This window comes from Canis aureus, chromosome 10 (genome assembly GCF_053574225.1).
Source record: "Canis aureus isolate CA01 chromosome 10, VMU_Caureus_v.1.0, whole genome shotgun sequence".
NCBI classification, from domain to species: domain Eukaryota; kingdom Metazoa; phylum Chordata; class Mammalia; order Carnivora; family Canidae; genus Canis; species Canis aureus.
The window spans coordinates 40,920,839-40,945,979 of NC_135620.1; the positions used below are offsets into that span (position 1 = coordinate 40,920,839).

Genomic DNA, 25,141 nt, shown 5'->3' on the forward strand with positions numbered 1-25,141 from the left:
GCAACCTCTCCATATACACTTGCCTGTTTTCTATGTATCAGTTACAAACTGTCAAACATCTGCTTGTGGCAGATGTGATTATTTTTTTACCCCATCTCTTGTGAAATCAGGTATAAATAAATACAAACATATTCTTCAGTTGTTTTATTTTTACATAGTTGAAATTGAAACTGTTCATGTCTGACAAAGCTCACACACTGTTGCTGCTATGGCAGGGTCCAGATTGTTTCTTCGCTGCTCCCTTGGATGAATGGGACAGAGGGATAAGAACTGAGTAGAACGTACCAAAAATGAGGCTAAAGATGGTGGAAGAGAAGGAATAAAAGTAGTGAAAAGCCAAAGAACAACAGGAGACATAGCAACTCAAAGCACAGTGAGGAAGGAAGGCAAGGGAAGAAGATCCTCCCCAGGGAAGAGAATCATATTTGTTGCTTACTGAGGCAAAGGCAGAAAAGAATGGGAAGGAAACGACCCTGTTAGAATAGTCTTTAATGCATACTGCGAAGGGATGGTGAGATGCTAGGCTCAGTGTTCCCATGTTTTCAGATGTTCAAGACAGCATCCTGGAGTCGGTAGGGTTGCATCTCCAAGAGGTAGTGGCTCTCATTCCTGAACCAGGGCCTCAGGGGGTGCAGGAAGAGGGGTGTGGCATGCAACTAGGATGAACACGACATGCATATGTCAGCCAGAGCACATCATGCACCTGGCTGGTATCCTACAGACCATGGATGCCTCACAGAGAGTGGTCTCAGCCACCATGGCCTGAGAGGGCCTAAGAGGCATGAATGAAAACTCACCTTCTAGGGGAAATGGCTTCAGTCAGCACACTTCCCACAGAGACTAACCAAGGTACCATTACACTATTGGATTAGGATTCCAACACAGCCTCATCCAGGTGGAATTTCTATGGGATAGGAGGAAGTGAGGGAGTTCAAGAGAGGGATGTTTAATCCCCACTAGCAATATCTATCATATCAACTGAGCAAGAGGCAGTGAGGATCGGAAGAGAGATGAATCACCAGTGAATATCATCCTGGGTACCACCTGGTGTCTCTTCACTGCAACATTTCTTTAAGAAGCCCACACAGCCTAAGAAAAAATTCCAGAACCCAGTGTTTGGTGTTGGAGTTGAGCCTGTAAGCCGATCTGAATGCTGCCTGTCATGGTGACCACACTTCCTTTCACACTATTTGGATAGTTGCGGCCACCGGCATCCATGCTCCCAGCTCTCTAGGACGGATGGAGCCTTTTGTCATTCTTCCATCCACTTCTTTCCAGGTCCTGCAACATAACGACCTGCTTTAAGGTACCTTCTGATTCCTGTCCACACTTCATGATTGGTGAGTCAAGGGAAGGGTCTTATCTTCAGGATCAAAGAATCTGTGAATAAGAGATAGTTTTTGAGGCCCCTGATCTCCTTTCTTAAGAATAGCATGGGTTGGGACCTCTGGGTGTCTCAGCTGTTGAGTGTCTGCCTTTGCCTCAGGGTGTGATCCTGGAGTCCTGGGATTGAGCCAAATCAACCCCCACCCCCACCCCCCCGCATTGGGCTCCCTATGGGGAGCCTGCTTCTCCCTCTATCTGTGTCTCTGCCTCTCTCTGTGCATCTCTTATGAATAAATAAATAAAGTCTTAAAAAAAAAAAAAGGAACAGTATGGGTACAGATTTCTCCTTCCAACACCGACTTTCTCAGCTCCACTTTTGAGGCCTTTGGTATTTTCAACCCCCTTTTCAGCAAATCTCCCCAGACAGGAGCAGGAGAAAAGTGACTTCTCACCTTTCAGGCCTCAAATTCTGATATATAAGCCAGAAAGTCAATAGAAGCATCTATGCTGGGTTTATTTTATTAGAATGAAAAATAGAGGGGGTGGGGAATCAGTGAGAACAAGTATTTATTACTTAAATGTTAGCTATAGGAAAAAAATGATTACTTATTTTTTTAAGTCAAGGAGCTTCTTTATTTTTGGTATTGGTTTGAATGTGGAAGACCTAAAAATTAAGGCATTCTCATACAAAGGTAGTCTCTCAGTAAAGTTGCCTTTACTACACACCAGAAGGTGTGTGCAGATACTGAATTAGATCAACCCATGGAAGGATTATTTTCAGTAGCAAATGGAAATTAAGGACATGGGCTTTGAAACCAGGGTGTAGACTTGAATCTGTGATTTGCCACTTATTAGCTGTGTGACTTTGAGCAAATTGCTTGACCTCTCCAAGCCTCGGTGTCCTCAGCTGTAAGAGGCATAAATATATTTAATCCCATAAAGTTGTGGTAAAGGTGAGATAGATGAGATAACAACACTGACTAAGCCATAGTAAGGGGCAGCTTCACTACCACAAGCTCCATCAAGAAGAGTGAGGTAGAACCCATGGGGACATGGAGCAGAGCAGTTAGAGAATTTGGTATTTTATACAGGTTTGTTAAAACAAATTCAACACTACTTAAAGAGGTTTTAAATTGCTATTTGTTGCTCAACTACAAAAGCTATTCTACTATGTTGGGACCAGCATGTAAAAGAAATTTCTTCCTCAGTCCTCTCCTCTCAGATCTATGGAGAATGTCAAAACATGGACCATAACCATGGCTTTTTTTTTTTTTTTTTAAGAATTTTAAAAATTTTAATACAGTTCAAATCAGTGGGCCAGGTTCATTTTAGCTCCTTCACTGACAAACCCGGGGGCAGAGACTGCTTGAGTTTCTCTGCCCTCTCTTTGTCTGTGATGACCAAAGTATAAAGATATCGGCTGCATCGAACTTTAAACTTCACATTATCCTTATTCTTCTTGATCTTGATGGATTTGGCGTCCTTCGCTGGGCTGTCAGCAAGAAGTCCTTGATTTCCTCGATTTTGCGAGACATGGCAACGGGGGTCGCAGGGGTCAGCGCACGGCTGGCACCCACTCACGGATTACCCCGGATTGCCCCCCAGGCTCCCCTTTACCCGCAGTGGCTCTACTACTTATGGGATAGCACATGACCTATCATCCATCTGACCACCTGTGTTCTACTCGGGACCTAGGCACCTTCCCTTCTAATATTTGCACACAAGCCAGTGTCTCCAAGTAGGATGTCCACATGTTGGAGACCGAGATCCTCTTCCTCTTAGATCTCTTCCAAGAGAACCTAGAACAGTGCTTTTCTCTTATCAACACTCTCTTCACATTTCTTAAATAAAACATATAAATGCACAGCTCCCAAATGACAGTGAGGTTTAGGATGCTTTGGTTTGTTGAACTTCCCTAGAAGCTGAAGTTAGGAAGGCAGGCACAGATGCCATGACATCATTATCAAGGTTAAGAATGCTTCTGAGTGAGATAGACAAGCTGGCTAAGTCAAAGTAGTGGCTCTACTACTTATGAGCCCGGTGATCCTCTCTGAGTCTCAAACTCTTCTTCAGTTAAAATGGGGCCAAGAACAGGGTGCCTGGGTGGCTCAGTTGGTCTACTATCTGACTCCTGATTTTGGCTCAGGTCATGTACTCAGGGTTCTGGGATTGAGTCCTGCACCAGCCTCCACGCTCAGTCGGGAGTCTGCTTGAGGATTCTCTCTCCCTCTCCCTCTGCCCCTTTTCCTGTTCATGCTTTGTCTCTCTCTAAAATAAATAAATATATCTTTAAAAAAATAAAGACGAGAACAATAAATACCTATTCTCAGGAGGGTTTTTGGAGGATCAGATGAGGACAAGCATATAAAGCACTTTGCACTGGGGTGGCACAGACATCTTTAGTAACTAGTACCCCTCTTCACTGTCTGCCAAAGGTCCAACATGAACATCAACTTGGCCTAGCAAGAGGTTGCTGAATCCTATTCAAGCTCTGATCATCTCTGAGGGTGGGCACCAATGCTTGCCATGTGCAAGTCAACAAAACCCCTAGACTTCTTCTCTTAAACACAAGGAAAACCATCTAAAGAAAAACTTTCAGTTTGGTAAAGGCTGCCCTGGCTAACTTCCAGAGCCATGTTTTGCAGTTTCAGCCTGAGGTGGCTTTTTTTTTTTTTTAAGCTTGTGAATTTATTTTTATTATTGAAATGTTGTGAATGGGAGGGGGGGATGACAGTTGAGTATTTGTAATTTCCCATCCCACTCCCCAACATAAATGTAGCATTTATATTTGTGGATCTATATAATTTTTAAGTTTCTTGCAGTATATCTGGCCTTACCTTTTTTCTCTTGTCTTTTCCTGTGAAAAACTTGCATCACAATAAGCACGAGTTCTGAGTTAAAAGGTAGTTTCCAATACAGTGCAATTGAAAGCTTTGGTTTCATTTCACCTCAAAAAAAGCAGGGGGGGGGGTGGGCTGCACAAGCCACCACAATTAATTGCTTCCCATTAAAAGGCTTTTTTTGGTCATTATTCTTTTATATCAAATTCATGCTAATGCAAGTAACTTTTTAAACTTAAAAATAAACTTGGAGAGACTGAGGTTAAATGAGGAAACAGCCATGAGTCCTCACTTCCTATTCAAGTCAGAAGGAAAGGAATATTTTAACCTTCAAATTCTCACTCAAAAGAGGCTTTCAAAGTACTGACTCACAGCCGAAGTTTCTGCTTACCATTCCGTGGTGGGGGGTGGGAGGGTGGACGGACACTGATGTTCATGTGTTAAGCTTCCCAAAGAGTTCCTAATATGTACACACTTGCCCAGGGACAGCTGTACTCTTACACATGGCAACACATGGATGTCACACACAAGGTGTTAACAGAGAGGCCTTTGCTCTATGGAGTTCCTTCACATCTGACTCTCTCTCCCCTTTCTATGCTAATGAGTGCTTCTTTTTCTTCTGCGAGATGAAAACCTCTCACTTAGGCTTTTGGATGCCAGGCAAGAACTGTGCAAATGAAAATAAAGGGTTGAACTGAGGCACAGACTTCCATCAGCTATTGAGTTGAAAGTAGGATTTCTGAACAGACTGCTCACAAATTTATCACCTGATTTTCATGCCCGTTGAATCTAGCCCCTTTGTGAAATACCCTTTGCTTCCTGCAAACCTGGCCACACTAGTTTGTTACTGCTGATGTTTCTGTCACCCCACTCTGTATATTTCCTTGTTAACGTCCAGCTGCTGACATCATTCTGAGGCCCCAGCTCCCAGCAAACACTGATGTTACATCACCAGCCAAATCTGGAGTCAGAACGGTCCCAGCATCTGGCCTGTGTCTGAGCACAGAAGCATTCTGACAAGGCATGAATGAGCCACAGGCGCCAGGTAGGGATGTGAGCAGAGTGGGCTGGAGACAAGGACAGGGAGTGGTGTGATTATGGACACCTGGACAGTGCATGCTTAAAAATGGGCAATGGCCATGCACCTCCAGCTCCATGTGGAAACGTGGGTACAGTGTTGAAAGATCTGCTGATTATTCAAGGGAAGCCAGATACCTGGATTTTTACGTGAAAATTCCTGCTTTTTAAACATTGGCAATGGGGGCACCTAGGTGGCTCAGTGGTTGAGCATCTGCCTTTGGCTCAGGTCATGATCCCAGGGTTCTGGGATTGAGTCCACATCATGCTCCCTGCAAGGAGCCTGCTTCTCCCTCTATGTCTCTGCCTCTTTCTCTGTGTCTCTCATGAATAAATAAAGTCTTTAAAAAAATGTTGCAACAAATTCCAAATTAAAAAACACCACCTAGAAGGTCATCTGGGTGGCTGAGTCCGTTAACTGCCTGACTCTTGATATCAGTTCTGGTCATGATCTCAAGGTCTAGAGACCAAGCCCCATGTCAGACTCTACGCTCAGTGGGGAGTCTGCTTGAGATTCCTTCCACTCTCTGCTGGTGCTCTCTCTCAAAAAACAAAACAAAACAACAAAACAGCAATGACAAAACAAAACACCACCTGGCTCATATTTGGCTCATCAATTTGTAATCTTTGGGTTAAAATCAGGTTGCTTGGTCAAATTCTTATAAATATTAGTTGGATGAATGAAAGAACAAATGAAACCAGCTTGGCCGTTGGAACTGGGAGGGGTCCTTGCTAGGCAAGTCTTCTCCAGAGAGTCAAGGACTTGGGCTCACTTCCTTGTCTCTCTCGAAGCTAACAAAGTTCACCTGGTGTACGTACCACAGTCTGCTCATCTCTGGCTTAGGGGCAAATTGAACCTCATCACCTCCAGCTCCTCTGGGATCACCAAGGTGGAGCCCATGTCAGGTCCATGGAGCTGCTAGCATCCTGTGACTAACTCCCTCCTGTATGTATGTTCTTTCCCAGCTGGCTCTGCCTTCACACAAGCCAATGGAGTGGCATCATTTATGTTTTGTTTCAAATCTTATTTTGGGAAAGAATGGAAGTTGCCCATTAGGTGTAACTGTTCCCAATTATCTTGCAAGGAACTGTCTGGATTATGAAAAATATAGTGAAAGGTTCTGAGAGGCTAGTTAGAACCACAGAGGGAGGTGCCATAATTACATGGGAATTATCATCCTCGAACGGTGAACAATAATGTGTGGTCATCACTGTGGATCATCCAGATGGTCCATAATGAAATGCCCAAGTGAGTCCCCAGATACTCCGACTTCTTATAAATTTGTCACCTAATTTGCAGCCTTGCTCCTCTGCGGTGTTGCTTAGCAATATCAATGGTTACTGATTTCCATCCTGTGAGGAGCTGACTCAGGCCATATTTCACTGTAATTTACATGCTCTGGATGATCAAACAAGAAAAATGGGACCTGGATGTGCTGTTCTGTTGCTTTCCTTTTGAGGTGGGTTGGGGGCAGGAGAGAGAGTATAGGACAGAGCAAGCAGGTTTCTGGAAAGGATTTTTAAAGAAAAACAGTGAGAAACCTATGCAAGAGGATCAACCCAAAACAGTGTGGTTAAAAAAAGATTTCCTGGGTTTTTATGAGTATCCCTTTAATTGTGTAATTAAAAATCTCAATGACAACTTTAACATAATTTTAAATACTGATACTTTGTCAGAATGTTTTTCTCCCCGAAGGGATGGAGAAAAGCAAGTGATGATACAGCCTAAAACTATATCTTTGAGTTTGGAGCTCTATGGACCTTGACTTGACAACTGGGTCTGCCACATACTAGCCATGAGACTTTGGGCATGTTACTGAACCTCTCTGATACTCCATTCCTATACTTACATAAAATGGAAACAGTAATAGTTGTCTTGTAGGGTTGTGGTGAGGACTAGAGGTACTTAACATGTAATTGGCACATATTATTCATTAAAAAAACATGGTAGGCATTAATATGGCTTTAAGGCATCTATTGGTTTTCCTTTAAATGGATAGCATTCTTCTGATCTTTTCAAAATCAGCATGAATCTGTTATCAAGAGACCTCACCATGATGCAGAACATGGCGATCTTGCAGTACAGTATGTTTTAGAGTCAATGGATGTGAGTTCTAATCCAGACTTTAATTCTTATTAGATATGTGACTTTGTAATAAAATACTCCTTAGTTTACCTATCTATAATGGGGCTAATTCTAGTACTCCCTATTGTGTTGTTGTCAGGGGCTTTACTCGATGCCTGGGACATTGGAAGTGTTCCATCAATGGGAGCCATCATTCTATGATTGTGCCAAAGCTCAGTGAGTAATGAATATCCAGGCTAACATAGTAAGTAACAATAACTGACCTAGTATTAGAAACTTGTTCTAACATCCATTTCACAAGCTTATATTGGAGGAGAAACAGGTGAAAGGAAAAGAATGACAAAAATAATGGCCAATTACATCATGCCAAAGGAAGTCTATGAAGGTCATATTCTTTTGTATAATCTGACATCAAGTACATGGGGGCTGCTGGCATTATTTAAAGAATGTCCAGCTCAGGCAAAGAGATATTATAAATACCTTTAAGTTTTGACTTTCAAAAGGATCATTCAAAAGGGACTTCAACTGTATAGCAAAGTGGATACATCCAATGTTAAAAGAGTGAGTTCTGGGGTCCAACAAATCTGGATTTGAACATGGCTCCATCAATCACTTCTTATTATGTAGCTATTATAGCTTTCACCATCCTTATATGTTAAATGACTATAATAGAAGTTCCTATCTCATAGCGTTGATGTGAAAATTAAATGACTTAATTTATATAAAATGCTTAACACAGTGTCTGGCACAAATTAAGTATTCAATAAATGTTACCTATTCCAGTGATTGTCATTCTAATGGTCTCTGTGGGCATCAATTCAGAGTTTTGGCTGAATATTTAATACTTTTTCTGGTATCTTCTTTTTCAGGCGGAGTCTCCAGGGAGAAAATGATATTGTCAAAGATAGTAAAAAACTATAGTTTGAATAGCAAAGAGCACACAGTATCAGGTACCATCTGTATAACATTTGGAATTTATTTCTTATTTCAGAAAATCTGTCTGACCTCTTCTGATAGCAAGGTTCTAAAACATGTTTTTGATAATTTTTTTTTTCCTGTGTAGGTAAGGGGTTAGGAAAGCTAACGTTTTCATTAATGACATTTTCTAACATCTTGGGCACATTTTTGCATCTCTGGAAATTGAAAGGTTATATTCATGAAATCAAGCAAAACGAATTTTCTGATTAAGTCTTATCAAATTTGGGTGCAGGATACTGACATATATATTACTAAGTCTTTAAAGTGGCAAAACATTCCATTCCCTTTTCCTGTCCCCCCTCCTCCTTTTTAAAAAAAGGACTTGAGGTGGTACATGTCTAGACAGGCCCACTTTCTTTCACAGACATAGGAGCTTGGCTATATTACATGTAAGCAAGATGCACAGGGTGGGGCCCCAGATGGTGCTAATGCTTCCACATCATAAGCAACACCCACATCCCAACCAGTCCGGAAGCTCTATCAGTTCCATCCCTAAACTCAATTCCATCCTTCCTGCTCCATTCCCATTGCCCCTGCCTTAGTCTGAGGCTCTTGCCATAGTCTTATTTGAACTCTCAATTCCCAATCTTTCTCACCTCCTCCTGTCTACTCTCAACACCTCTCACCTACCTTTCACACTTTCCAGCGTCATGCTTTCAAAACACAAAATCAAAATATGATAGCTCTGAATCCTGCACTTTTCATGTTGGACTTTTATTAGGTCTCCTAGTTTATTCAATCCTTCAGAACCCAGTTCTGAGGTTCCCTCCTGCAGGTGGCATCCCTGAACGGCCCCCATCCCTAGTGGGAGTCAGGTCCTCCTGTGTGTCTGTTCCAAGTACATACTTTTGTTGTGTGTTCATCAAATGTACCTTAACCTATTTGCTTTCTGCCCTACAGGGCAAAGAATCCTCTTATTTATTTTGTTAATTTCAGCACCCAGCAGAGTTCCTGGCACTCTGTAGGTGTTCAAACGCTGTTGAATTGAATTAGATCTCTATTTAATAGTGCACTGTTGATCTTCTTCAGCTGAGTTGCCTTTGGTACTGATGCCTATGGTTCCTTCCATTTTAGTGTTCTAACCCTGCAGTTTCAACTATTCTGTTTTCAGTGTCTCTGCAGGGAGGAAGATGTATGTGGCCTCAACTCTTGGAATCCCTTTTATTGCCTCTGTAAATTTAAGAGGATTTACGTCATGTGCAAAAGTACCATCAGTAGAGTCCTCAGCACACAGAAGACAAAATGGCGGTGACATCTTGGAAATGGAAGTGGAAAAAACCACTGGTGCAGAGAATGGATACTGCATGCTGGCTAGAGAACAACTTGGATGTTCTCCTGGATCCCATCTTGCAGCCTGGCTGGAGTCAGTGGTATTTGCCAGGCAGAGAGAATCAGTGCTAAATTATATTCAGCCACGGGTCAGCACAGCTGAGTTTCTACCCTATGATGTACTGAGCATCAAACAATATAGAAAAGCGCACAAGAAAAGCATCCTAGAGGGAGAGAAAAAGCAACAAAATGAAAAAACAAAACAAAACAAAAAACTCCAGCCATCTCAGTGGGGGGAAGGGAGGAGGAAGGGTGATAAAAGGCAAGGGATAAGAGAGAAATCTGAGAAGTTAAAATAATTTGAGAAGAGGATGAAAAAGAGGGAAAAAAGAGTGAGAAAACAACAAGAAATTAATGCCACTAGTGTGGAAAGAGATGAAAAGAAAAGCTATCCTTATAATTATGTATCTTGCACTCCAGCATTGTGCAGGATGTCACTTTACTGATTATTTGGATCCCTACCATAATAGAAACAATCACCCCAAGTTATGAAGACCTTAAAGGATCAAATTCAAAGTAGAAAGAATATTTATGCAATCATCTAAATTTCATCTAAGTGTAAATCCATTTACCAATACGCCTAATTAAATGCCATATGGTATAATGTGGAACTATACAAGTGAGTTTAAAATCCAGATGTGAAGATAGGGCAGGAGATGAAGACATGTTTCATAAATAGTCCATTATACACCTTAGATCAAATAGCAAATGCCTGCCAGTGGACCAGAGATCTGACGATGTTGGAGGAGGCAAGGCATGACAGGACCTTCTAATCCCCATGGATAGAAATGGTGACCTAACAATGTTTCCGCAGGACTAAAAAATTAATACAGTAATTGCTCTTCCAGATTTTTATCAATATGTTAGGAAGAGGAATTTTTTTTTTTTTTTAGTCTGCTGAACATCTGAAAGCTATGAACCCCAGATGAAATCAGGACTTTCTGGAAGGAAATGAGTTAAGTACTATGTCACGCCAATTTCCTTCTTATTGTACAACTTTGTAAATACATAAACTACAGCCATACAGCTCCAGGATAGCTTTTGCTCCACGAAAGGCCAGACTGCCAAAAAGGTATGATGGGATCTAAAAAATTGGCACATACAAATAGGCTTATTTTTAAAGGAAAATAGAGAAAAGATAATTCAAAAACTTAATACTGGTTTACTGAAAAGTACCTGGAAATATGTTGATTGCAAGAAAAAAAAAAAAACAACTGAGAGCAATTTATTTGACAGACATCTACATGGAACTAATGATGTGCCAGGCAATGTTCTGCATGCCCTATGAATAGCACTGTAGTGAGTATACTTAATAGGCTTAAGGGATAGATATTATTATCTTCCCTGTTTTACAAAGGAAGCCGAGCTAGAGAGAAGTTAAATAACGTGCCCAGGATCATGCAGCAAGTAAGTGGCAGAGCTGGGGTTGGAACCAAGGTGGCTGGTTTCACAACGGGTCTAACAACTACACAATGTTTCTCCTCCCATGAGTCTGATGGGAAGAGTTCTACATGGGGAAGAGTCCCCACCTAGCAGGGGAGAAAGCCCATCTCAACAGGCATACTGGATGATCCTACTGTTACACTCCAAGGGTCAGATCCTTTTTGCTGATCCTCACTAGCATAAAGAAGATGGTGTACACTCCTGAAGTCTAGAAAAGGTTCTGAAACTTTTTTCTAGCAAGGAAACTCTGCATGACCTATTACATCATGAATGGAAATGTGGTGCATGCATGGAAAGGAAGGTGAATAACTGGGTAAGGTTTTTTTAGAAATGGCAGAGGAACATTTTCATCACAAATAGTTTTCTGGAATGAAACTGACTCACTATGATTTTGAACTCCTGGCAATGACGGTTGTTCTGGCCTAAGGCCGTAGCTTTGAAGCAAAGTTGCACTTGCTTTGGGATTAAGTGCTGCCGCCTTGGGAAGTCAGAGGGAAACCACCACCTCAGAAGTAGCCATGTGGGTTACTGCAATGCACTGGGAAGCTCAGATGCAGCAACATTGTTTAAACTGGTTTCCAGGTTTAAACCAGTCCAGTATAAGCACTGGCTACTGTTCACCCAGAGACTTATCTATAGTGGGGGCTTGTAAAGAACCATCTTTCCCAATGGGTTATTCCATCACTACATCACTACACTACACTCACATCAGCTTGCAATAGAAATGTGTATCGTACATGAATGAATGAATACATGAATCCACACACAAATAAGAAATCAATCTGACATAGACCAAAAGCTTCGTAAAAACGACAATCTTGCTGGACTCTTGATATGTGTGTGAATGTGTGTCAGTGACTGTGTGACATGGGTGCATGTGTATCATATAGTCTTATTTGAGCCTCTAGACAAGGTATAAAGGACAGTTTGGTGTGGGGTGAGGAAATTCTTTGTAGTGACTGAGGAGAGAGGAACAGGCTTGGGGGATCTGATATCGTGGGGTCAGAGGGAAACAGACTGACAGTAGCTTGAGGATGTGCATTTACAACATGATCAACATCCAGAGGTGAGCACACCACACAGCACACAACCCAGATGCAAGAGTCAAACTGGGAAGAGTTTTGGCTACGATCACAGCATACTGTCTCCTAACTGTATGCAAGTCATCCAACCTGCTCTTTATTAAGAGAGGCCTTGCCATTCATTAAACAAGCAAAGGTGTCTTTAGTGTTTCATTTGGAAGAAAACACCTTTGAATGCTCTTACATCACAGATGGTATTTATGTATCAACACACATTTGGAATGGGCAGTTGTCAGTAAAATCAAAGTGCATTTTCAGGGGTTGCCTCCATCCTTTGGTCCTCCACACCCTCATGCCTGTGATAGCTGCTTGTTCTCCCTGGGACTCTGAGTCCTTCCCTCAGAAGGATTTCTAACTGCATCTTTTGAGCATGTGATAAGTTCAAGAGAACAGAGATGAATCTGCAAGATTACGGATGCTTCTGTGTCTTTTCCCTTCTTTGTGCTATGTATAAACTCAAGTGCCATCAAAATTGGGTCTTGGGCCACATTTCTTTGTGGCCTTTACTTCAAAGCAAACTTGAGAGAGAGAGAGCAAGAGAGAGAGAGAGAGAACCCCCTTCCATCCTCAAAATCATTGACTTCAATAAGGTCATTCACATTCCCTTCATGCCCCAAATGAAACTTATTTATAATGTGTTCAACCCAAAGAGAGATTCAATTTCAACCATCTTTGCTGTTCAAATCCAAGAGTAATGCTTTATTATTTCCCAAAGAGAGGAGCTATTTGACTTGTCCCTGTGCTTGCTCTGTGAGAGGCATTAATAGTCTGTCTTCCTCTATCCAGGCATTTAAACTACTGTCATCTTATTAAAAACACAGACAGTAGATTGGATTTTATTCTTCTCCAGTGAAGATTTCCACTCCTGTTGCCTATTCACTTACCAACCGAGGCTGGATACAAACATTTTTCTTGCTAATTTAAACTGATCTATGACTTGGGATAAAGAGAAAGGTTACAATACTGCCTTTCAGGGAAAACTTCCCCACATTTTGAATGAAATAGGCCTGAAAATGACTTGCTTCTGGGATCAAATGACAATTTATGAAAACTCATATTGAAGCTGTTTTTAAAAATAGAAGCTAGGGAAATAACAAGTTCTACTGTTTGGTGAGAAAAAAAAAGAAAACTCAGCAAGCAAGTGAACGTTTTAAATCTTAGTGTCAGCTTCACGTTAACACTCAATGTATGTTAAGGAACTGGAATGGTTTTACAAAATAGGTGTTTGGCTCTGTGGATAAGAGATGGACATGTGCGACTAGAGGTGGGAGCCCTGGGAGCATGGAAGGCATCCGGGCTCTGAGGATAAACTTAGGAGCTAAGTGATGATGAGCAAGTAATGTCATTGTGCACCTCAGTTTACTCAGAGGTAAAACATACAACAATTTCCATAGCCACCATTGAGGGAATCACCCAAGGTGACTATTAGGTGTGTGGCACACAGTAGGCACTTCCAACTTCTACTCTTGTGTGTTTGCTCTTCACCATCTGTAAGACCCTTTCCTTCCTGCACTTGAATCACACATGCACAGGTATGGTCAACACACACATGGACACACACACACACACACACACACTGCCCTAGTGCCCCCTGAAAGGAGAGACTGCTAGAATGTTCGTTCAGGGAGCACAGAGCCACCTGTTTGCCTGCTCATCCCCAAAGAGCCCCCATTGTGGTTGGATCAATGACAATAGTTTTGGTTCTCTTTGAGTCTCCCTGAGGTCCAACGCTTTAAACTGCTGCCTTCTTCTCTGCCTGCCCAGGCTCCTCACCTCCTCCAAGAACCACCCTCAAAGCTCACTTTCTCTAGGAAAAGACATCAGGTTCACACCCTGAGAACTCTGCCCACCACTGTGCTCGGCACTCTATGCACCCCAACATGGAGGTCCAATTTGGTTCATTCATCTGCACTTGTTACAACGTGATGTTGCCTCCATAAATGTGTGCTTTCACTGCTTCAGGATTGAGGGCTTTGTTCCTTCAAATAAGTGGTTCTAATGCCCCAGGAAGCCCCTCTCCTTTCCCCAGAGTGCTTCACTGAGAGCGATGAACAGATTCCATGGGGGCAGTGGCTCTCACATCTTACTGCTATTCCTGGAGAGACCCCTGCTGCCTCTGGTCCAGCCTCTCCTCCTTCCTGCCAAGCACTTCAACCAGAGCATCTATGAGCTGCATTTTGATCTCTAATGGGCATTTTCCCCTTTTTGTTCATCTTCAGAAAAGTGTCTGTGCTCTTCTTTTGCTTGTTCTCTATAAATTTACAAACCAAGTGATGAAGTCCCATGAAATATCTTCTCAGGATTTCAATCAGGGTTGAGTTGCATTTAGAGTTTAATTTGGGGAGAACTGAAAACTCTATAATGAATCAACATTTATTTAGATTTTCTATGTTCTTCAGAACCGATTACTTATTGTTTGCGCTATAACGTTCTTAAATATTTCCTTTGGGTTAACGCTTGGTAGTTGGTGGCTTTGTTGCATTTTGTAAATGGTGTCTTCATTGCTTTTATGTTGATTTTCGCTGATCTAGAGGAAGGGTATTGAATCAGGCATGTTGCTAAAGGATTTGACATGAGTGAACTCTTAACAGTTCTAACAGTTTGAAACATTTTTTTTACTCTTCCCTGTGGGAATTCTTTTGAGCAAAAGGTTCTGCTGATTTTTTTTTTTTTTTTAAGTTTGAAAACCTGTGGGGGGAGACAGTGAGAAAAAGAGATATTTGCTACTCATTTGTGAGGCTTTTACAATTGAGATGTCCTGGAATTCAGGTCACCAAAGCTGCCCGTTCACCTCCCACCGCCTGAGCCAGACCGATAAAGACAGGACAGATGGCACTGGGATGTCACAATAGCTACTGGAGGGGGAAAGGAGGGAGCAAAACTGTCCTTCAGGAAGGCAACAGAAAGGCTCCCAGGATGCTCCCCCAACCAATCTGAATAAATGTAACATGAATGTGTTGGCTGGAAAGTCACAACAGTGAGATTGGCTCTGATAACGTGAAGTGAATGTACAGTGGGAAACATCTGTCTGTCTGTCTAACAGCAAATAAGGTAGGTATGAGCACAGTGTCATTTTCAGACATTTCATTATGGGATTCTGAAGATTTTGTCTCAACAAACAGCCCGAAGGGAATTACATACAGGCATGGGACCCTGCTGTTCTAAACCGCCTCAAGCCCTGTAGTTAAATAATCCTTCAGTTCAATTATAGCCCAGTAGGCCAGTATTATTTCCACTTGTGTGTTTCTAAGGTACCAGGTGTACTTATTTGTTAGATTTTGCTATTAATAAAGTTGTTTTTACAATGAAAAAATGTAAATCACATTTAAAATTCTACGAGGAAGGAGCAATTTCTGGAACTGTAGAAGATAATCCCCGAATCCACAGAGATTGAATGAGGGGCTTCTCCTTTTGCGATTTCCTTCTCACACACAGTTTAACACAACATTATGTGGTAGAAGCTATTTTAGAGGTGTTTGATTTTGACAAACGAATGAAAGACTCAAATAAACTTTTTAGAATTTCGGAATGATGGTAATTCTTTGAACATAGAAAATTAGGCCCCTGGAATGCAATGGGAAAAAGAGCCAAAGCTATCTCAAAGGAAGGAAAAGGAAATGAAAAAGGAGAACCAAGAGTTTGGAAAGAAAAGCGGAAGTGAACAGAACTCACCAGGAAGGCAACAGACAGGGATGCCTGGGTGGCTCAGTGGTTGAGTGTCTCCCTTCGGCTCAGGTCATGATCCCGGGGTCCTGGGATCAAGTTCTGCATCAGGCTCCCCAGGGAAGCCTGCTTCTCCCTCTGCCTATGTCTCTGCCTCTCTGTGTCTCTCATGAATAAATAAAATCTTTAACAAAAATGAAAAAAGAAGGCAGCAGACAGAGCAAACATTTCCCACCATAGCAATATTGCCAGAACCAGAGGGAGATTTATTCACTCATCCAGCAAATAGTGACTGAGCATCTACCTCATGTCAGTGCCATGCAAGAGGCAGGGGATACAGTGGTGGCCATGGCAGAAATGACTACTATTCACCATTGGAGGGACAGCCCTCAACTGACGAGGACTTAGGTGGTCCCAACCAAAGAGAGCCTTTGCTCGGGCATGGGCTAAGATAGCCCACATGGCTACAGACAGAGAGCTCTCCAGCAGAAAAATGATAAAGGCAAGCACTCATCTAATGCATTCAACAAATCTGTATTGGGGTCCATATGTATGCTGGGCCCTGGAGATACAGCCTGCCCCATGTCCTGTCCTGTCAGAGATATGAGGGAGAGACAGGCAGTGAACAATGCACAAATACATTCATGGTGATGAGCATTACAGAGAAATAATAAAGCAGGTCAAGGAAGATCCGAAACTCTGATTTATTATCATCATTTTGATCCTGCTACTTTGCAAAGGTTGATTGAATAAGGCCTCTCTGGTCAGGTGACATATGAAGGCTGATTTGAAGGAAGGGAGGGCAGGGAGTATTTGGATGTCTGAGGGAAGAAGGAATATGTCAAAAGCCCTGACGCAAGAGTGTGTTTGGAGTTTGTGAGAAGAAGCTGGTGGGCAGCCAGAGAAGTGGGAAGGGAGAGGAAGAGAGAAGGGGGGAGGGAGGAAAGCAGAGAAAGGCAGAAAGGAAGGGAGAAGGGAAGACAGGCAGGGCTCCGGGGGCCTTAGGGCCTTGGTAAGCACCAGGGTATTTACCATTGGTGAGACGGTTTTGAGCAGAGGTTGGGCATGATTTTACTGATACTTTAGGGGAGCCAGGATTCTTAGATGGCAAGTTTTGGGGCATGCCTTTTCCGGAGCAGGATCTGGGGTCACTGGATTAAAGTTGGACCTGTGGGCCAACAGAGAGCCCTTTAAAGGGAGAAAGAAGGGAACATCACATCTCTTCTTTGTAAATCAGGCACCCGAGAAGAGAGGATTAAGGTTCCTAGGAACAGGAAGAAGAAGGGAACGTATTTGACCTTCACTGGGATCTACATGGAGTTCCATGCTTGGGGAGGCAGAGTGCCCCATTTTTGCTCCTTTGTAAGTTGGGGTGGTCACATAGCTCTGTTGTGACCTGTGTGGTGTAAGTGGAAGTCTGCTTCTGGGAACACTAAGGTTCTTCCAATTAAAAAAAGACAGCTGCACTGTCTTCTTCCCAGAATAAGGATATGATAGGTGGGGGGATTTGAAGGGGAACAGCTGTCTTCTTCTGAAGATGAGGATGAGAGAAACAAGCTCTGGATGGAAGAATGAAGAAACGGAAGGACACTGTGTTCCTCATGGCAGACTGGAGCTATGTGACCAGCCTTGGACTGCTTCCTATTGGGCTTCTGGTTAAATAAGAGAAAGGAAACCCTAAAAAAATATTAAGGCCAATCTGGAAAGGCTATCTACTGTACAATTCCAACTCTGTGACAGTCTAGAAAAGGCAAAACTATGGAGACAGTGAAAAGACCAGTGGTTGCCAGGGGTGTGTGCATGAACATATGAGAAGCATGAGCAGGCAAAGCACAGAGGATTTTTAGGGCAAGAAAACACTCGGTTTGATATTATAATGATGGATATATGTCATTTCTCATTTGCCTAAACCCATAGAATACACAGTACCAAGAGTGGACCCTAAGGTGAATATGGACTTTGGGTGATTACAATGTCACTGTAGGTTCATTCCTGGTAACAAAGGTACCATACTTGTGAGTGGCATTGATAATGAGGGAGGATGTTCATGTGTGGGGGTAAGCAGTATATGGGAAATCTCTTACCTTCCTCTCAATTATGTTGTGAACCTAAAACTTTTCCAAAAAAAAAAAATCAAGTCTTAGAGAAACCTCTTAAATTAACCCACTGCAGTTGGATTTTATTTCATGACACTGAACACAATTTTAACTGGGAAATCACTGCCTACACTCAGTGAGCACCAATTTAATGATTTGGGGATACTATTGTATTGAATGTTCACCATACATGTTTGATAGCAGAACTATCATTACCCTTTACAGGTGAAGAAACCAAGGCACTAAAAGCTGGAGCAATGTGAATCATAAACATATGCTGGTGGTGCTATCATTACCCCATTTTAAAAGTGAGAAAACTGAGGCCCAATGAGATTGAGAAGCTTTCTGAAGGTCTCAGAGCAAGAGGTTGAGTCAGGATTTGGACCCAGGCAGACTGACTTTTGGACCACAGGCTGACCTCCTCATAGCTATAGAGCCAATCTCTAATGGCATTCTGTGTGCCTCCTCCCCCATCAGTCTCCCCATTCCATCATGCAGTCATTGGCCTTTCCTGGAACTGCAGGGTTATCCATGGGGTACCATGTCATCCTGGACAGGTAGATCAACAGTAATACATGTACTTGAGCGGCAGCTGAGGGAGGAGTCAAGGTGCATGGAGGGCCTAGGAGAATGTCTGGAACTCACGGTGTGGGGCTGTGATGGGAGGAGTCAAGGCTAAGACGGGCCTTGCTGCAAAGGTGTATGTATGGGAATTTCACATGTTACAAACCGAGTGTATAACTGGTCCAGGGGTTGGTCAGAGCTCCTGTTATTTGGGCTGGGATCTACACCAGGACAACAGGGAACACAGAGTTGGACATGAGATTACCCAAGGCAGCAGAGATCAAGAAGCATAAACACAGGTTTAGAGTCTGGCAGATATAGGGTTCAAACTGTGGCTCTGCCATTTACTGCCTGTATCACTTGGTGAGGCAAGACATGATCTCTTTACACTTTGGTGTCCTTCTCTGAATGATGGAGTAGGGCTAATGTAAGGATCACATGAGACGGCTTATGTAGAGCACTCAGCATAGGGCCTGGGTCATAGTAAGAATTCTGCAAATATTAGTTCGTGGTATTAATATTTAGACAAATTGATAGTAGAAGCTATCCAACCTAAAAGTGCTATACCCAGCATCCTTATTTTAGGTTCATAAAGATGTATATCTTGGTAAATATGATGGCTTGTTTAAAGAAAATGTTAAAATCAATATGAGACACTGAATTTATTAGAAACATCAATTTAGACAGCCATCCTGTGACCCCCAAAATTGATAATGCTAGCTTTCTAGGGCTTTCTTATGAAAGAAACAAATTCCTTATTCCAACCATTTATGTAAGCTATAAGCAGATTCCTTTCTTTCATGAACAATATTCTGTTCATTTTGTGGCCCTGGAAAGACACTGTTCAGTCTTGCTTTGGACTAAACCTTCATCCAAGGGAGGCTGACTATGGCTCTGTCCCTTCCCAACAGTGTGGTCTATTCAGAGCACACCAATGAACACAGGAACCAATCAATGATCAATTGGTATGTGCCCCCAAAACAGACTGGGTTAGATTAAAGGTAGCTTCAAGTTCTTTGGTGTCTTCCACTGAGAGGCAAAGTCTCCTCCTCCTGTCCCAGAGTCTGGGCTGGCCTTTGTGACAGCTTGATTGGTAGAATGCAGAAGTGACATTCAGGGACTTCTCAGGCTAGGTCACTGGAAACCTTGCAGCTTATACCTGGGCCTCTTGGGAGATTTGCTCTTGGAGCCCCGAGCCACTGCATCCAACCATGTGGAAAGGCCCTGAGACAACATGAAGAGTCAGAGGGAGTTCCAGCTGAGCCCAGCCTTCCACTTGTGCCTTCAAAGGTGCCAGGTGTGAGTGTGAGGCCCTTCTGGACCTTCTAATCAGACCATCTAATAGCTGGATAACATCAAATGAGCTCCATCAATACCACATGGAATAGAAGAATCAGCCCACTGATCCCTGTTCAAATTCCTGATGCAAGAAATCAGGAGCAAATAATAATACCGTGGTGCTTCTAAGCCACCTGCCTCTTGGATGCTTTGTTACATATCAATAGATAAGGGAAACACAGATACTGATGGATCTGGTGACTCAGGCTCAGGGGCCAAACCAACCACCAGTTAAGGCAATGGCTCTATCACTGGGTTGTGGAAGACAGGAACACTTGAGCGGAACAGATGAGACCAAGGGACAGAGGTCTTTTTGTAAGCCACTGATGATGTTTCCAGATGAAGCAGAAAACTGCCCTCTGTGAACACTGCATGCCATGTGGACGCCAGGAGCATCAGTGACCTGCCCTTCAGTGTAATAGGGTAGCCACTGCAGCGTTCAAGCCATCAACTGGTGATGTAACCAGCACGCTCTATATTGTTAAAAGGTGACAGTTTGGCACGAGGACGTGCGAATTCAAGTGATTAGATGCAAACTAAAAGAGAGATGACTATTTCTGAGAGCCGTGGGTTAATTTTTTTGGCTGTTCTTGGAATGGAAAATGATTGTGAATTTTTGGGGAAAAATACCAGAGCAATCTGTTTTCTTGGCCGGGTGCTATGGAGCAATTTTAAAGCATTGAAGTGCTTTCCATATTTTCTAATCACTCAAGTCCAGAACTGATTATGGCTCTCAGCATTCTCTCAGATTCACGCCACTAGAGCGCTCCCCGTCTTTCAGGGGGAGTTTTCACCTTGAAAGCAGGCGCTGGATTCCAAAGGCGCATCTTGCTATAGCAGGAACAAACACTTTAATTGCACACAGCACCACAAGGGCCAGGTGTTTCGGAAAATCACCGATGGCCCGACTCCGAGACAAACCCAGATTCACTTTCTCTTATCTCACAGAAACAAAGCATAACCTCCTCTATGAATGAGGATGAACAAAAACAAGCCCTATCAGAGACTGAACTCTCCCAAACAAACACCAGAGAAATTTAGATTTTTGGGACCTGTGGGCAAGGATACACACAGACACACAGACACACACACACACATACACACGCACGCATGGGTGTGCACACATAGAGCTGTATATTCATAAACCATCTCTGGAATGAGCCCCGAGAATTGGTTTCTGGGTGGTTTTCTCTGGGGAGAATTGGGAGACTGAAGAAAATTAGGAGGTTGATGGAGGAGAAAGACTTATTTATTATAGCCTTTTGGACATTTTAAATTAAAAAGAATCGGGGCACTTGGGTGGTTCAGTTGGTGAAGCATCAGACTTGGTTTCCTCTCAGGTCATGATCTCAAGGTCATGTCCTTCTCCCTCTGCCTTTCCCCCCACTCACTCTCTCCCTCAAATAAATAAATAAATAAAATCTAAAAAAAAAAAGAATTACATGATGCATTAATTTTCAAAATAATGAAACAGAGTGATTCTAAACCTGTATGTGGTACTTATGACCTGCTAGGCAGTGTGCTAAATGCTTTATGTATATTCACTCCTTTAATCCTTACAACAGCCCTATGCAATAGATATCCTGATTTTATAGATGAGGAAACTGAGGTACAGAGAGATTAGATAACTTGTCCAAGGTCACACAGCTAGTAAATGCAGAGCTGAGATCTACAGTCAGAGAGTTTGGCTCTGGAGTCTGTCCTCTTAATTACTACATAATACTGCCTTGCAAAAAATAAATGTACTCAGTTGCCTGCTCATAATCACGTTGGGGCAGATAAAATGGTTCTTCGCTCATATGGTCCTATTTAGGGTGATGGGGTAGGAAAGATGGTGGCTCAAAATAACCAAGATACAAGCCATGGGGCTTTAGAGGGCTTTGAAATTCTATGAATATCAGGTCAAAAGCCTGACATTGGCCACGTTACTTAATCTTTCTTGAGTTTCAGCAGCACTCCGCTAGAATTTAGGGGGAAACTAGTGAATAGAATAGAGTTCCTGTTCTAGAATTTACTGCATCGTAGAGGAGACAGTAAACAAACAATCACGCAAATTATAATGTGAGTGATAGGGAAAATGAAGAGTGCGCGGAGAGATGAGGATTGGGGCCCTGACTTATACTGGGTGGCTGGGAAGTGTTCTGTGGACAGCTTGCTGAAGAATGGGGTGGGAGGGGGATCTGGGTGGCCCAGTAGCTGAGTGTCTGCCTTTGGCTCAGGCTGTGATCCCGGGGTCCTGGGATAGAGTCCCACATTGGGCTCCCCTCAGGGAGCTTGCTTCTCCCTCTGTCTATGTCTCTGCCTCTCTCTCTCTCTGTGTTTCATATGAATAAATAAATAAAATGTTAAAAAAAAAAGAATGGGGAGGGGCAGTGGAAGATAGTGGGAGAAAGCAAAGGATTCTGGGTGGGGGTAACAACCCATGGAAAGATTCCAAGGCAGGAAAGGAGTACCTGTCTGAAGATGGAAAGGCCTCTGTGGCTAAAGCATAGTGAGTCAAACTGAGTTTGGGGGAAAAGGCAGATCATATACACCATGAGAAATATTTCACAATTTTTCCAAGAGCCATATGGAAAGCCACTGTGGGTTATAAGTAGGAGTGACATAATTTGATTTACTTTTTAAGAGGATTATTTGGGGTGACATGTGAAAAATATGCAGTGGAGGAGGCAAGGAGGCACTAGGAAACCAGTTAGGAAGGCCCCACAGGAAGCCAGGAAGCAATGAGGATGGCTTGGAATCAACAGCTAGCAGAGAGAGAGGGGGCCAAATTGAGATCTACTTGGGTGGTATGATATCTTACACAATTAGAATAATAATGTTGGCTATGAAGAGGAATTACGAAGCCTAAGTTCACAGGTGTGAAAATGCTTTATCAACTGTAAAACGTTAGATGAAGGTAACTCTTACTCTAGATGAAGAAACCAAGTACTAGAGAGGCTCAAAGTTGCCCAAAGTCACACAACTGCTTAGCAGCTAGGAGGAAGTTGGCCTGCCATCCCTTTGCTCCCTTCTCTGGGGTGGTGGTGGTGGTGGTGGTGGGAGACCCAGGGGAATAAAAAGAAGGCTAGTGACCAGGTGTAATTCCCTCATCTAGTGGGCCTCTGGGTTAAGAGAGTAATGATATTCAGGATGCCCCTGGCTCAAGATTACCTCTAGTAAATAGGACCCAGTACCTATGAAGCAGGGCTCCCTGGAGAATATCACATCAACTATATAACTCTCCGAAGTATAAAATGGGGATGTTTCATAATCAAAATGCTTTGTAGTGAGTGGTGATCCCATGATCTTCACCTATCATTCTGGGTGGGAGGTGTATTTAATAAGGGAAGACAGGATATGGGGAGCTGTTCTTGAGGTTCCCATATTTTCTTTCCTTCATCTGAATCTCTTGATGACCTGTACCCTTGAAATTATTCAGCAAAGCTTTGTTTTGGGTAAGAGCTCTGACTTATGTGATATGATTTGAGAATCTCATCCCAGGCCATGCTCTTCCAATGATCCCTGTTAGTCCCCATGTAATATCAGGCCCAATTACAAGGTCCAGAGATGAAGGGAGAACACACTAGCTTACATTTGAACCCCTTGCTAACAGCCTCTGACATCTATTTGACACATAAGATACCTACTTACTGGAAAAGCAAATTTTTACGACAGTTACGCAAGTTAAGAAACAGGATGAATCTGCCTTTATTATGAATGAGTATAACTTGAAGAACACAATACTGGATTCTTTGTAATGGTTCATTTACCCTAGGAGGTGAACCAGGCCTTTTGAGACTGATCCTAAGCAGTTACCTTTGAGAAGGCTCTTTGGATGCTTAGCTCACATACCACCCTCCAGCTGCCAAAGAATCAGGACAATATCAGTGTTCTACGGTGAACATCATTCCCCCAAATATTCATGGCCCTAAGTCATAGAGTTCTCTTCTCCCTCTCTTTTTTTAAAAATGTAATTTTAAAAATTAATCTTCATATACAACTTCATTTGGGAACTTAGGAGGGATGATGAAAGAGAATTGTCACTCCAGCTGGGAGGAAGAGAACCCTTTTTGTCTTCTCGGCCTCATAATAAACTCTTTATGCTGCCGGCATCAAAAGACAGAATCTGTACACAGACTTCAGATCCTACTCCTGGTACAAAACTCTCCAATTGTGAACTGAGGCTGTTGCAGATAAAGCACACCAAGGGGCCAGGGCAGATGCTCCACACGAGGACACTGGCAGGCTTGTGTGATGGAAGCGTAAAGATGTTTTCTGAAAAGAAGCCTTTTTACATCCTTTTTCCCCCAAAACAAGCTCCCAAACTAATGCCTGACATTTACCTTCAGCGAGTGGGTCAAGGGTGTGAATCATGAGCTGGAAGATGCTATTCCTCATGAGACTGTTGTGGAGGGAGGCAGAACTTCCACCTCGTTGGAGACGTGGCTTAGCCTGAGCAGAGAAACCAGACAAAGATGCTATTAGTTCTTGGCAACTATTGGCAAGTGCATTACAGATAAGATCTCACTTAGTCTGGTAGTCACTCATTTCTGTCACATGATGACACTCTATGGTCCAAAAGATATTCAAAGTACATTTCAAATCCTGCAAAGGAATGGCTTTCTCACATCCTAAATGAATTAATTACTACCCACCCCCCCTGTTTTGGGAGCTTACTTAATGGTCATTGTGCTATATGCTTCACCTCCACTAGTTTATCGCAACTTCAGAATGAGCCCTCAGAACTAGATATGGTCATTCTTCCCTTTAGACAGATTTGGAAACTGTCTCAGAGAAGTAAAATGAGATGTCTGGGTCACACAGACAAAAAATGGAGAATAGAGAAGTGGATCTCAGGTTTGTGCCCCTCAAAATTTGTTTTCTGAACTGGTGGATGGTCTCTAAAATGTTTAGATGTGCACCCTAACTGTAAAGTTTTTGAGTATGCATGTATGTATCTATCTCTGTCTCTATATCCACACATACCAAAATATGAGCATATCTATTATAAAACATTCGCAAAAACAGAAACTATGAAGAAAAATATAGAAAATAAGTGATAGAGGTGCTAATTTTTTCTCCTTGCTCCCCAAAGGAATAGCTCGCATATCTCCTGGGGAACCTCATCTCTACTCTGGGGGCCACAGTTCTAATTCATGAAGCCCTATGCTCTATATCAAGAAAGATTTGAAGGAAAAAAATCTCCTGACTTCCAAGGGAGGGACTCCTTTTGCATAAACTACTATTATGACCCTTTGGCCAATGAGGTGAAACTGACAGGTAAGAGGAGAATAAAAAACTTGTACAGATAAGGTTACTGACAAACTCTTTTTATGG

The 25,141-nt window shown here is 42.6% G+C and overlaps 1 protein-coding gene, 2 long non-coding RNA genes and 1 pseudogene across 7 annotated transcripts in view; 2 read left to right on the forward strand and 2 right to left on the reverse strand.

Annotated features, from left to right (window-relative positions):
• Positions 1-25,141, reverse strand: part of SLC24A2 (solute carrier family 24 member 2) — a 240,492-nt gene that overhangs the window by 69,300 nt on the left and 146,051 nt on the right. For all 3 annotated transcript variants that reach the window (XM_077912121.1, XM_077912119.1, XM_077912120.1), the window contains exon 4: positions 24,148-24,256. In XM_077912121.1, the coding sequence (XP_077768247.1) occupies positions 24,148-24,256 (109 nt within the window). The remainder of the gene's footprint in view (positions 1-24,147; positions 24,257-25,141) is intronic.
• On the forward strand, positions 895-12,573 carry LOC144322272 (uncharacterized). The gene is made up of 4 exons (XR_013387868.1): positions 895-1,340; positions 7,469-7,573; positions 8,199-8,279; positions 9,419-12,573. It is a non-coding gene; the product is annotated as an uncharacterized LOC144322272 (long non-coding RNA).
• LOC144322264 (large ribosomal subunit protein eL38 pseudogene) lies at positions 2,538-3,352 on the reverse strand (annotated as a pseudogene).
• LOC144322263 (uncharacterized) overlaps positions 21,832-25,141 on the forward strand; it is a 64,929-nt gene continuing 61,619 nt past the window's right edge. For 2 of the 3 annotated variants that reach the window (XR_013387849.1, XR_013387853.1), the window contains exons 1-2: positions 21,832-21,883; positions 24,900-25,084. This is a non-coding gene — a long non-coding RNA (uncharacterized LOC144322263). Of the gene's footprint in view, positions 21,884-22,253; positions 22,314-24,899; positions 25,085-25,141 lie in introns of those variants that run through there. The other variant, XR_013387850.1, reaches the window with a different exon arrangement.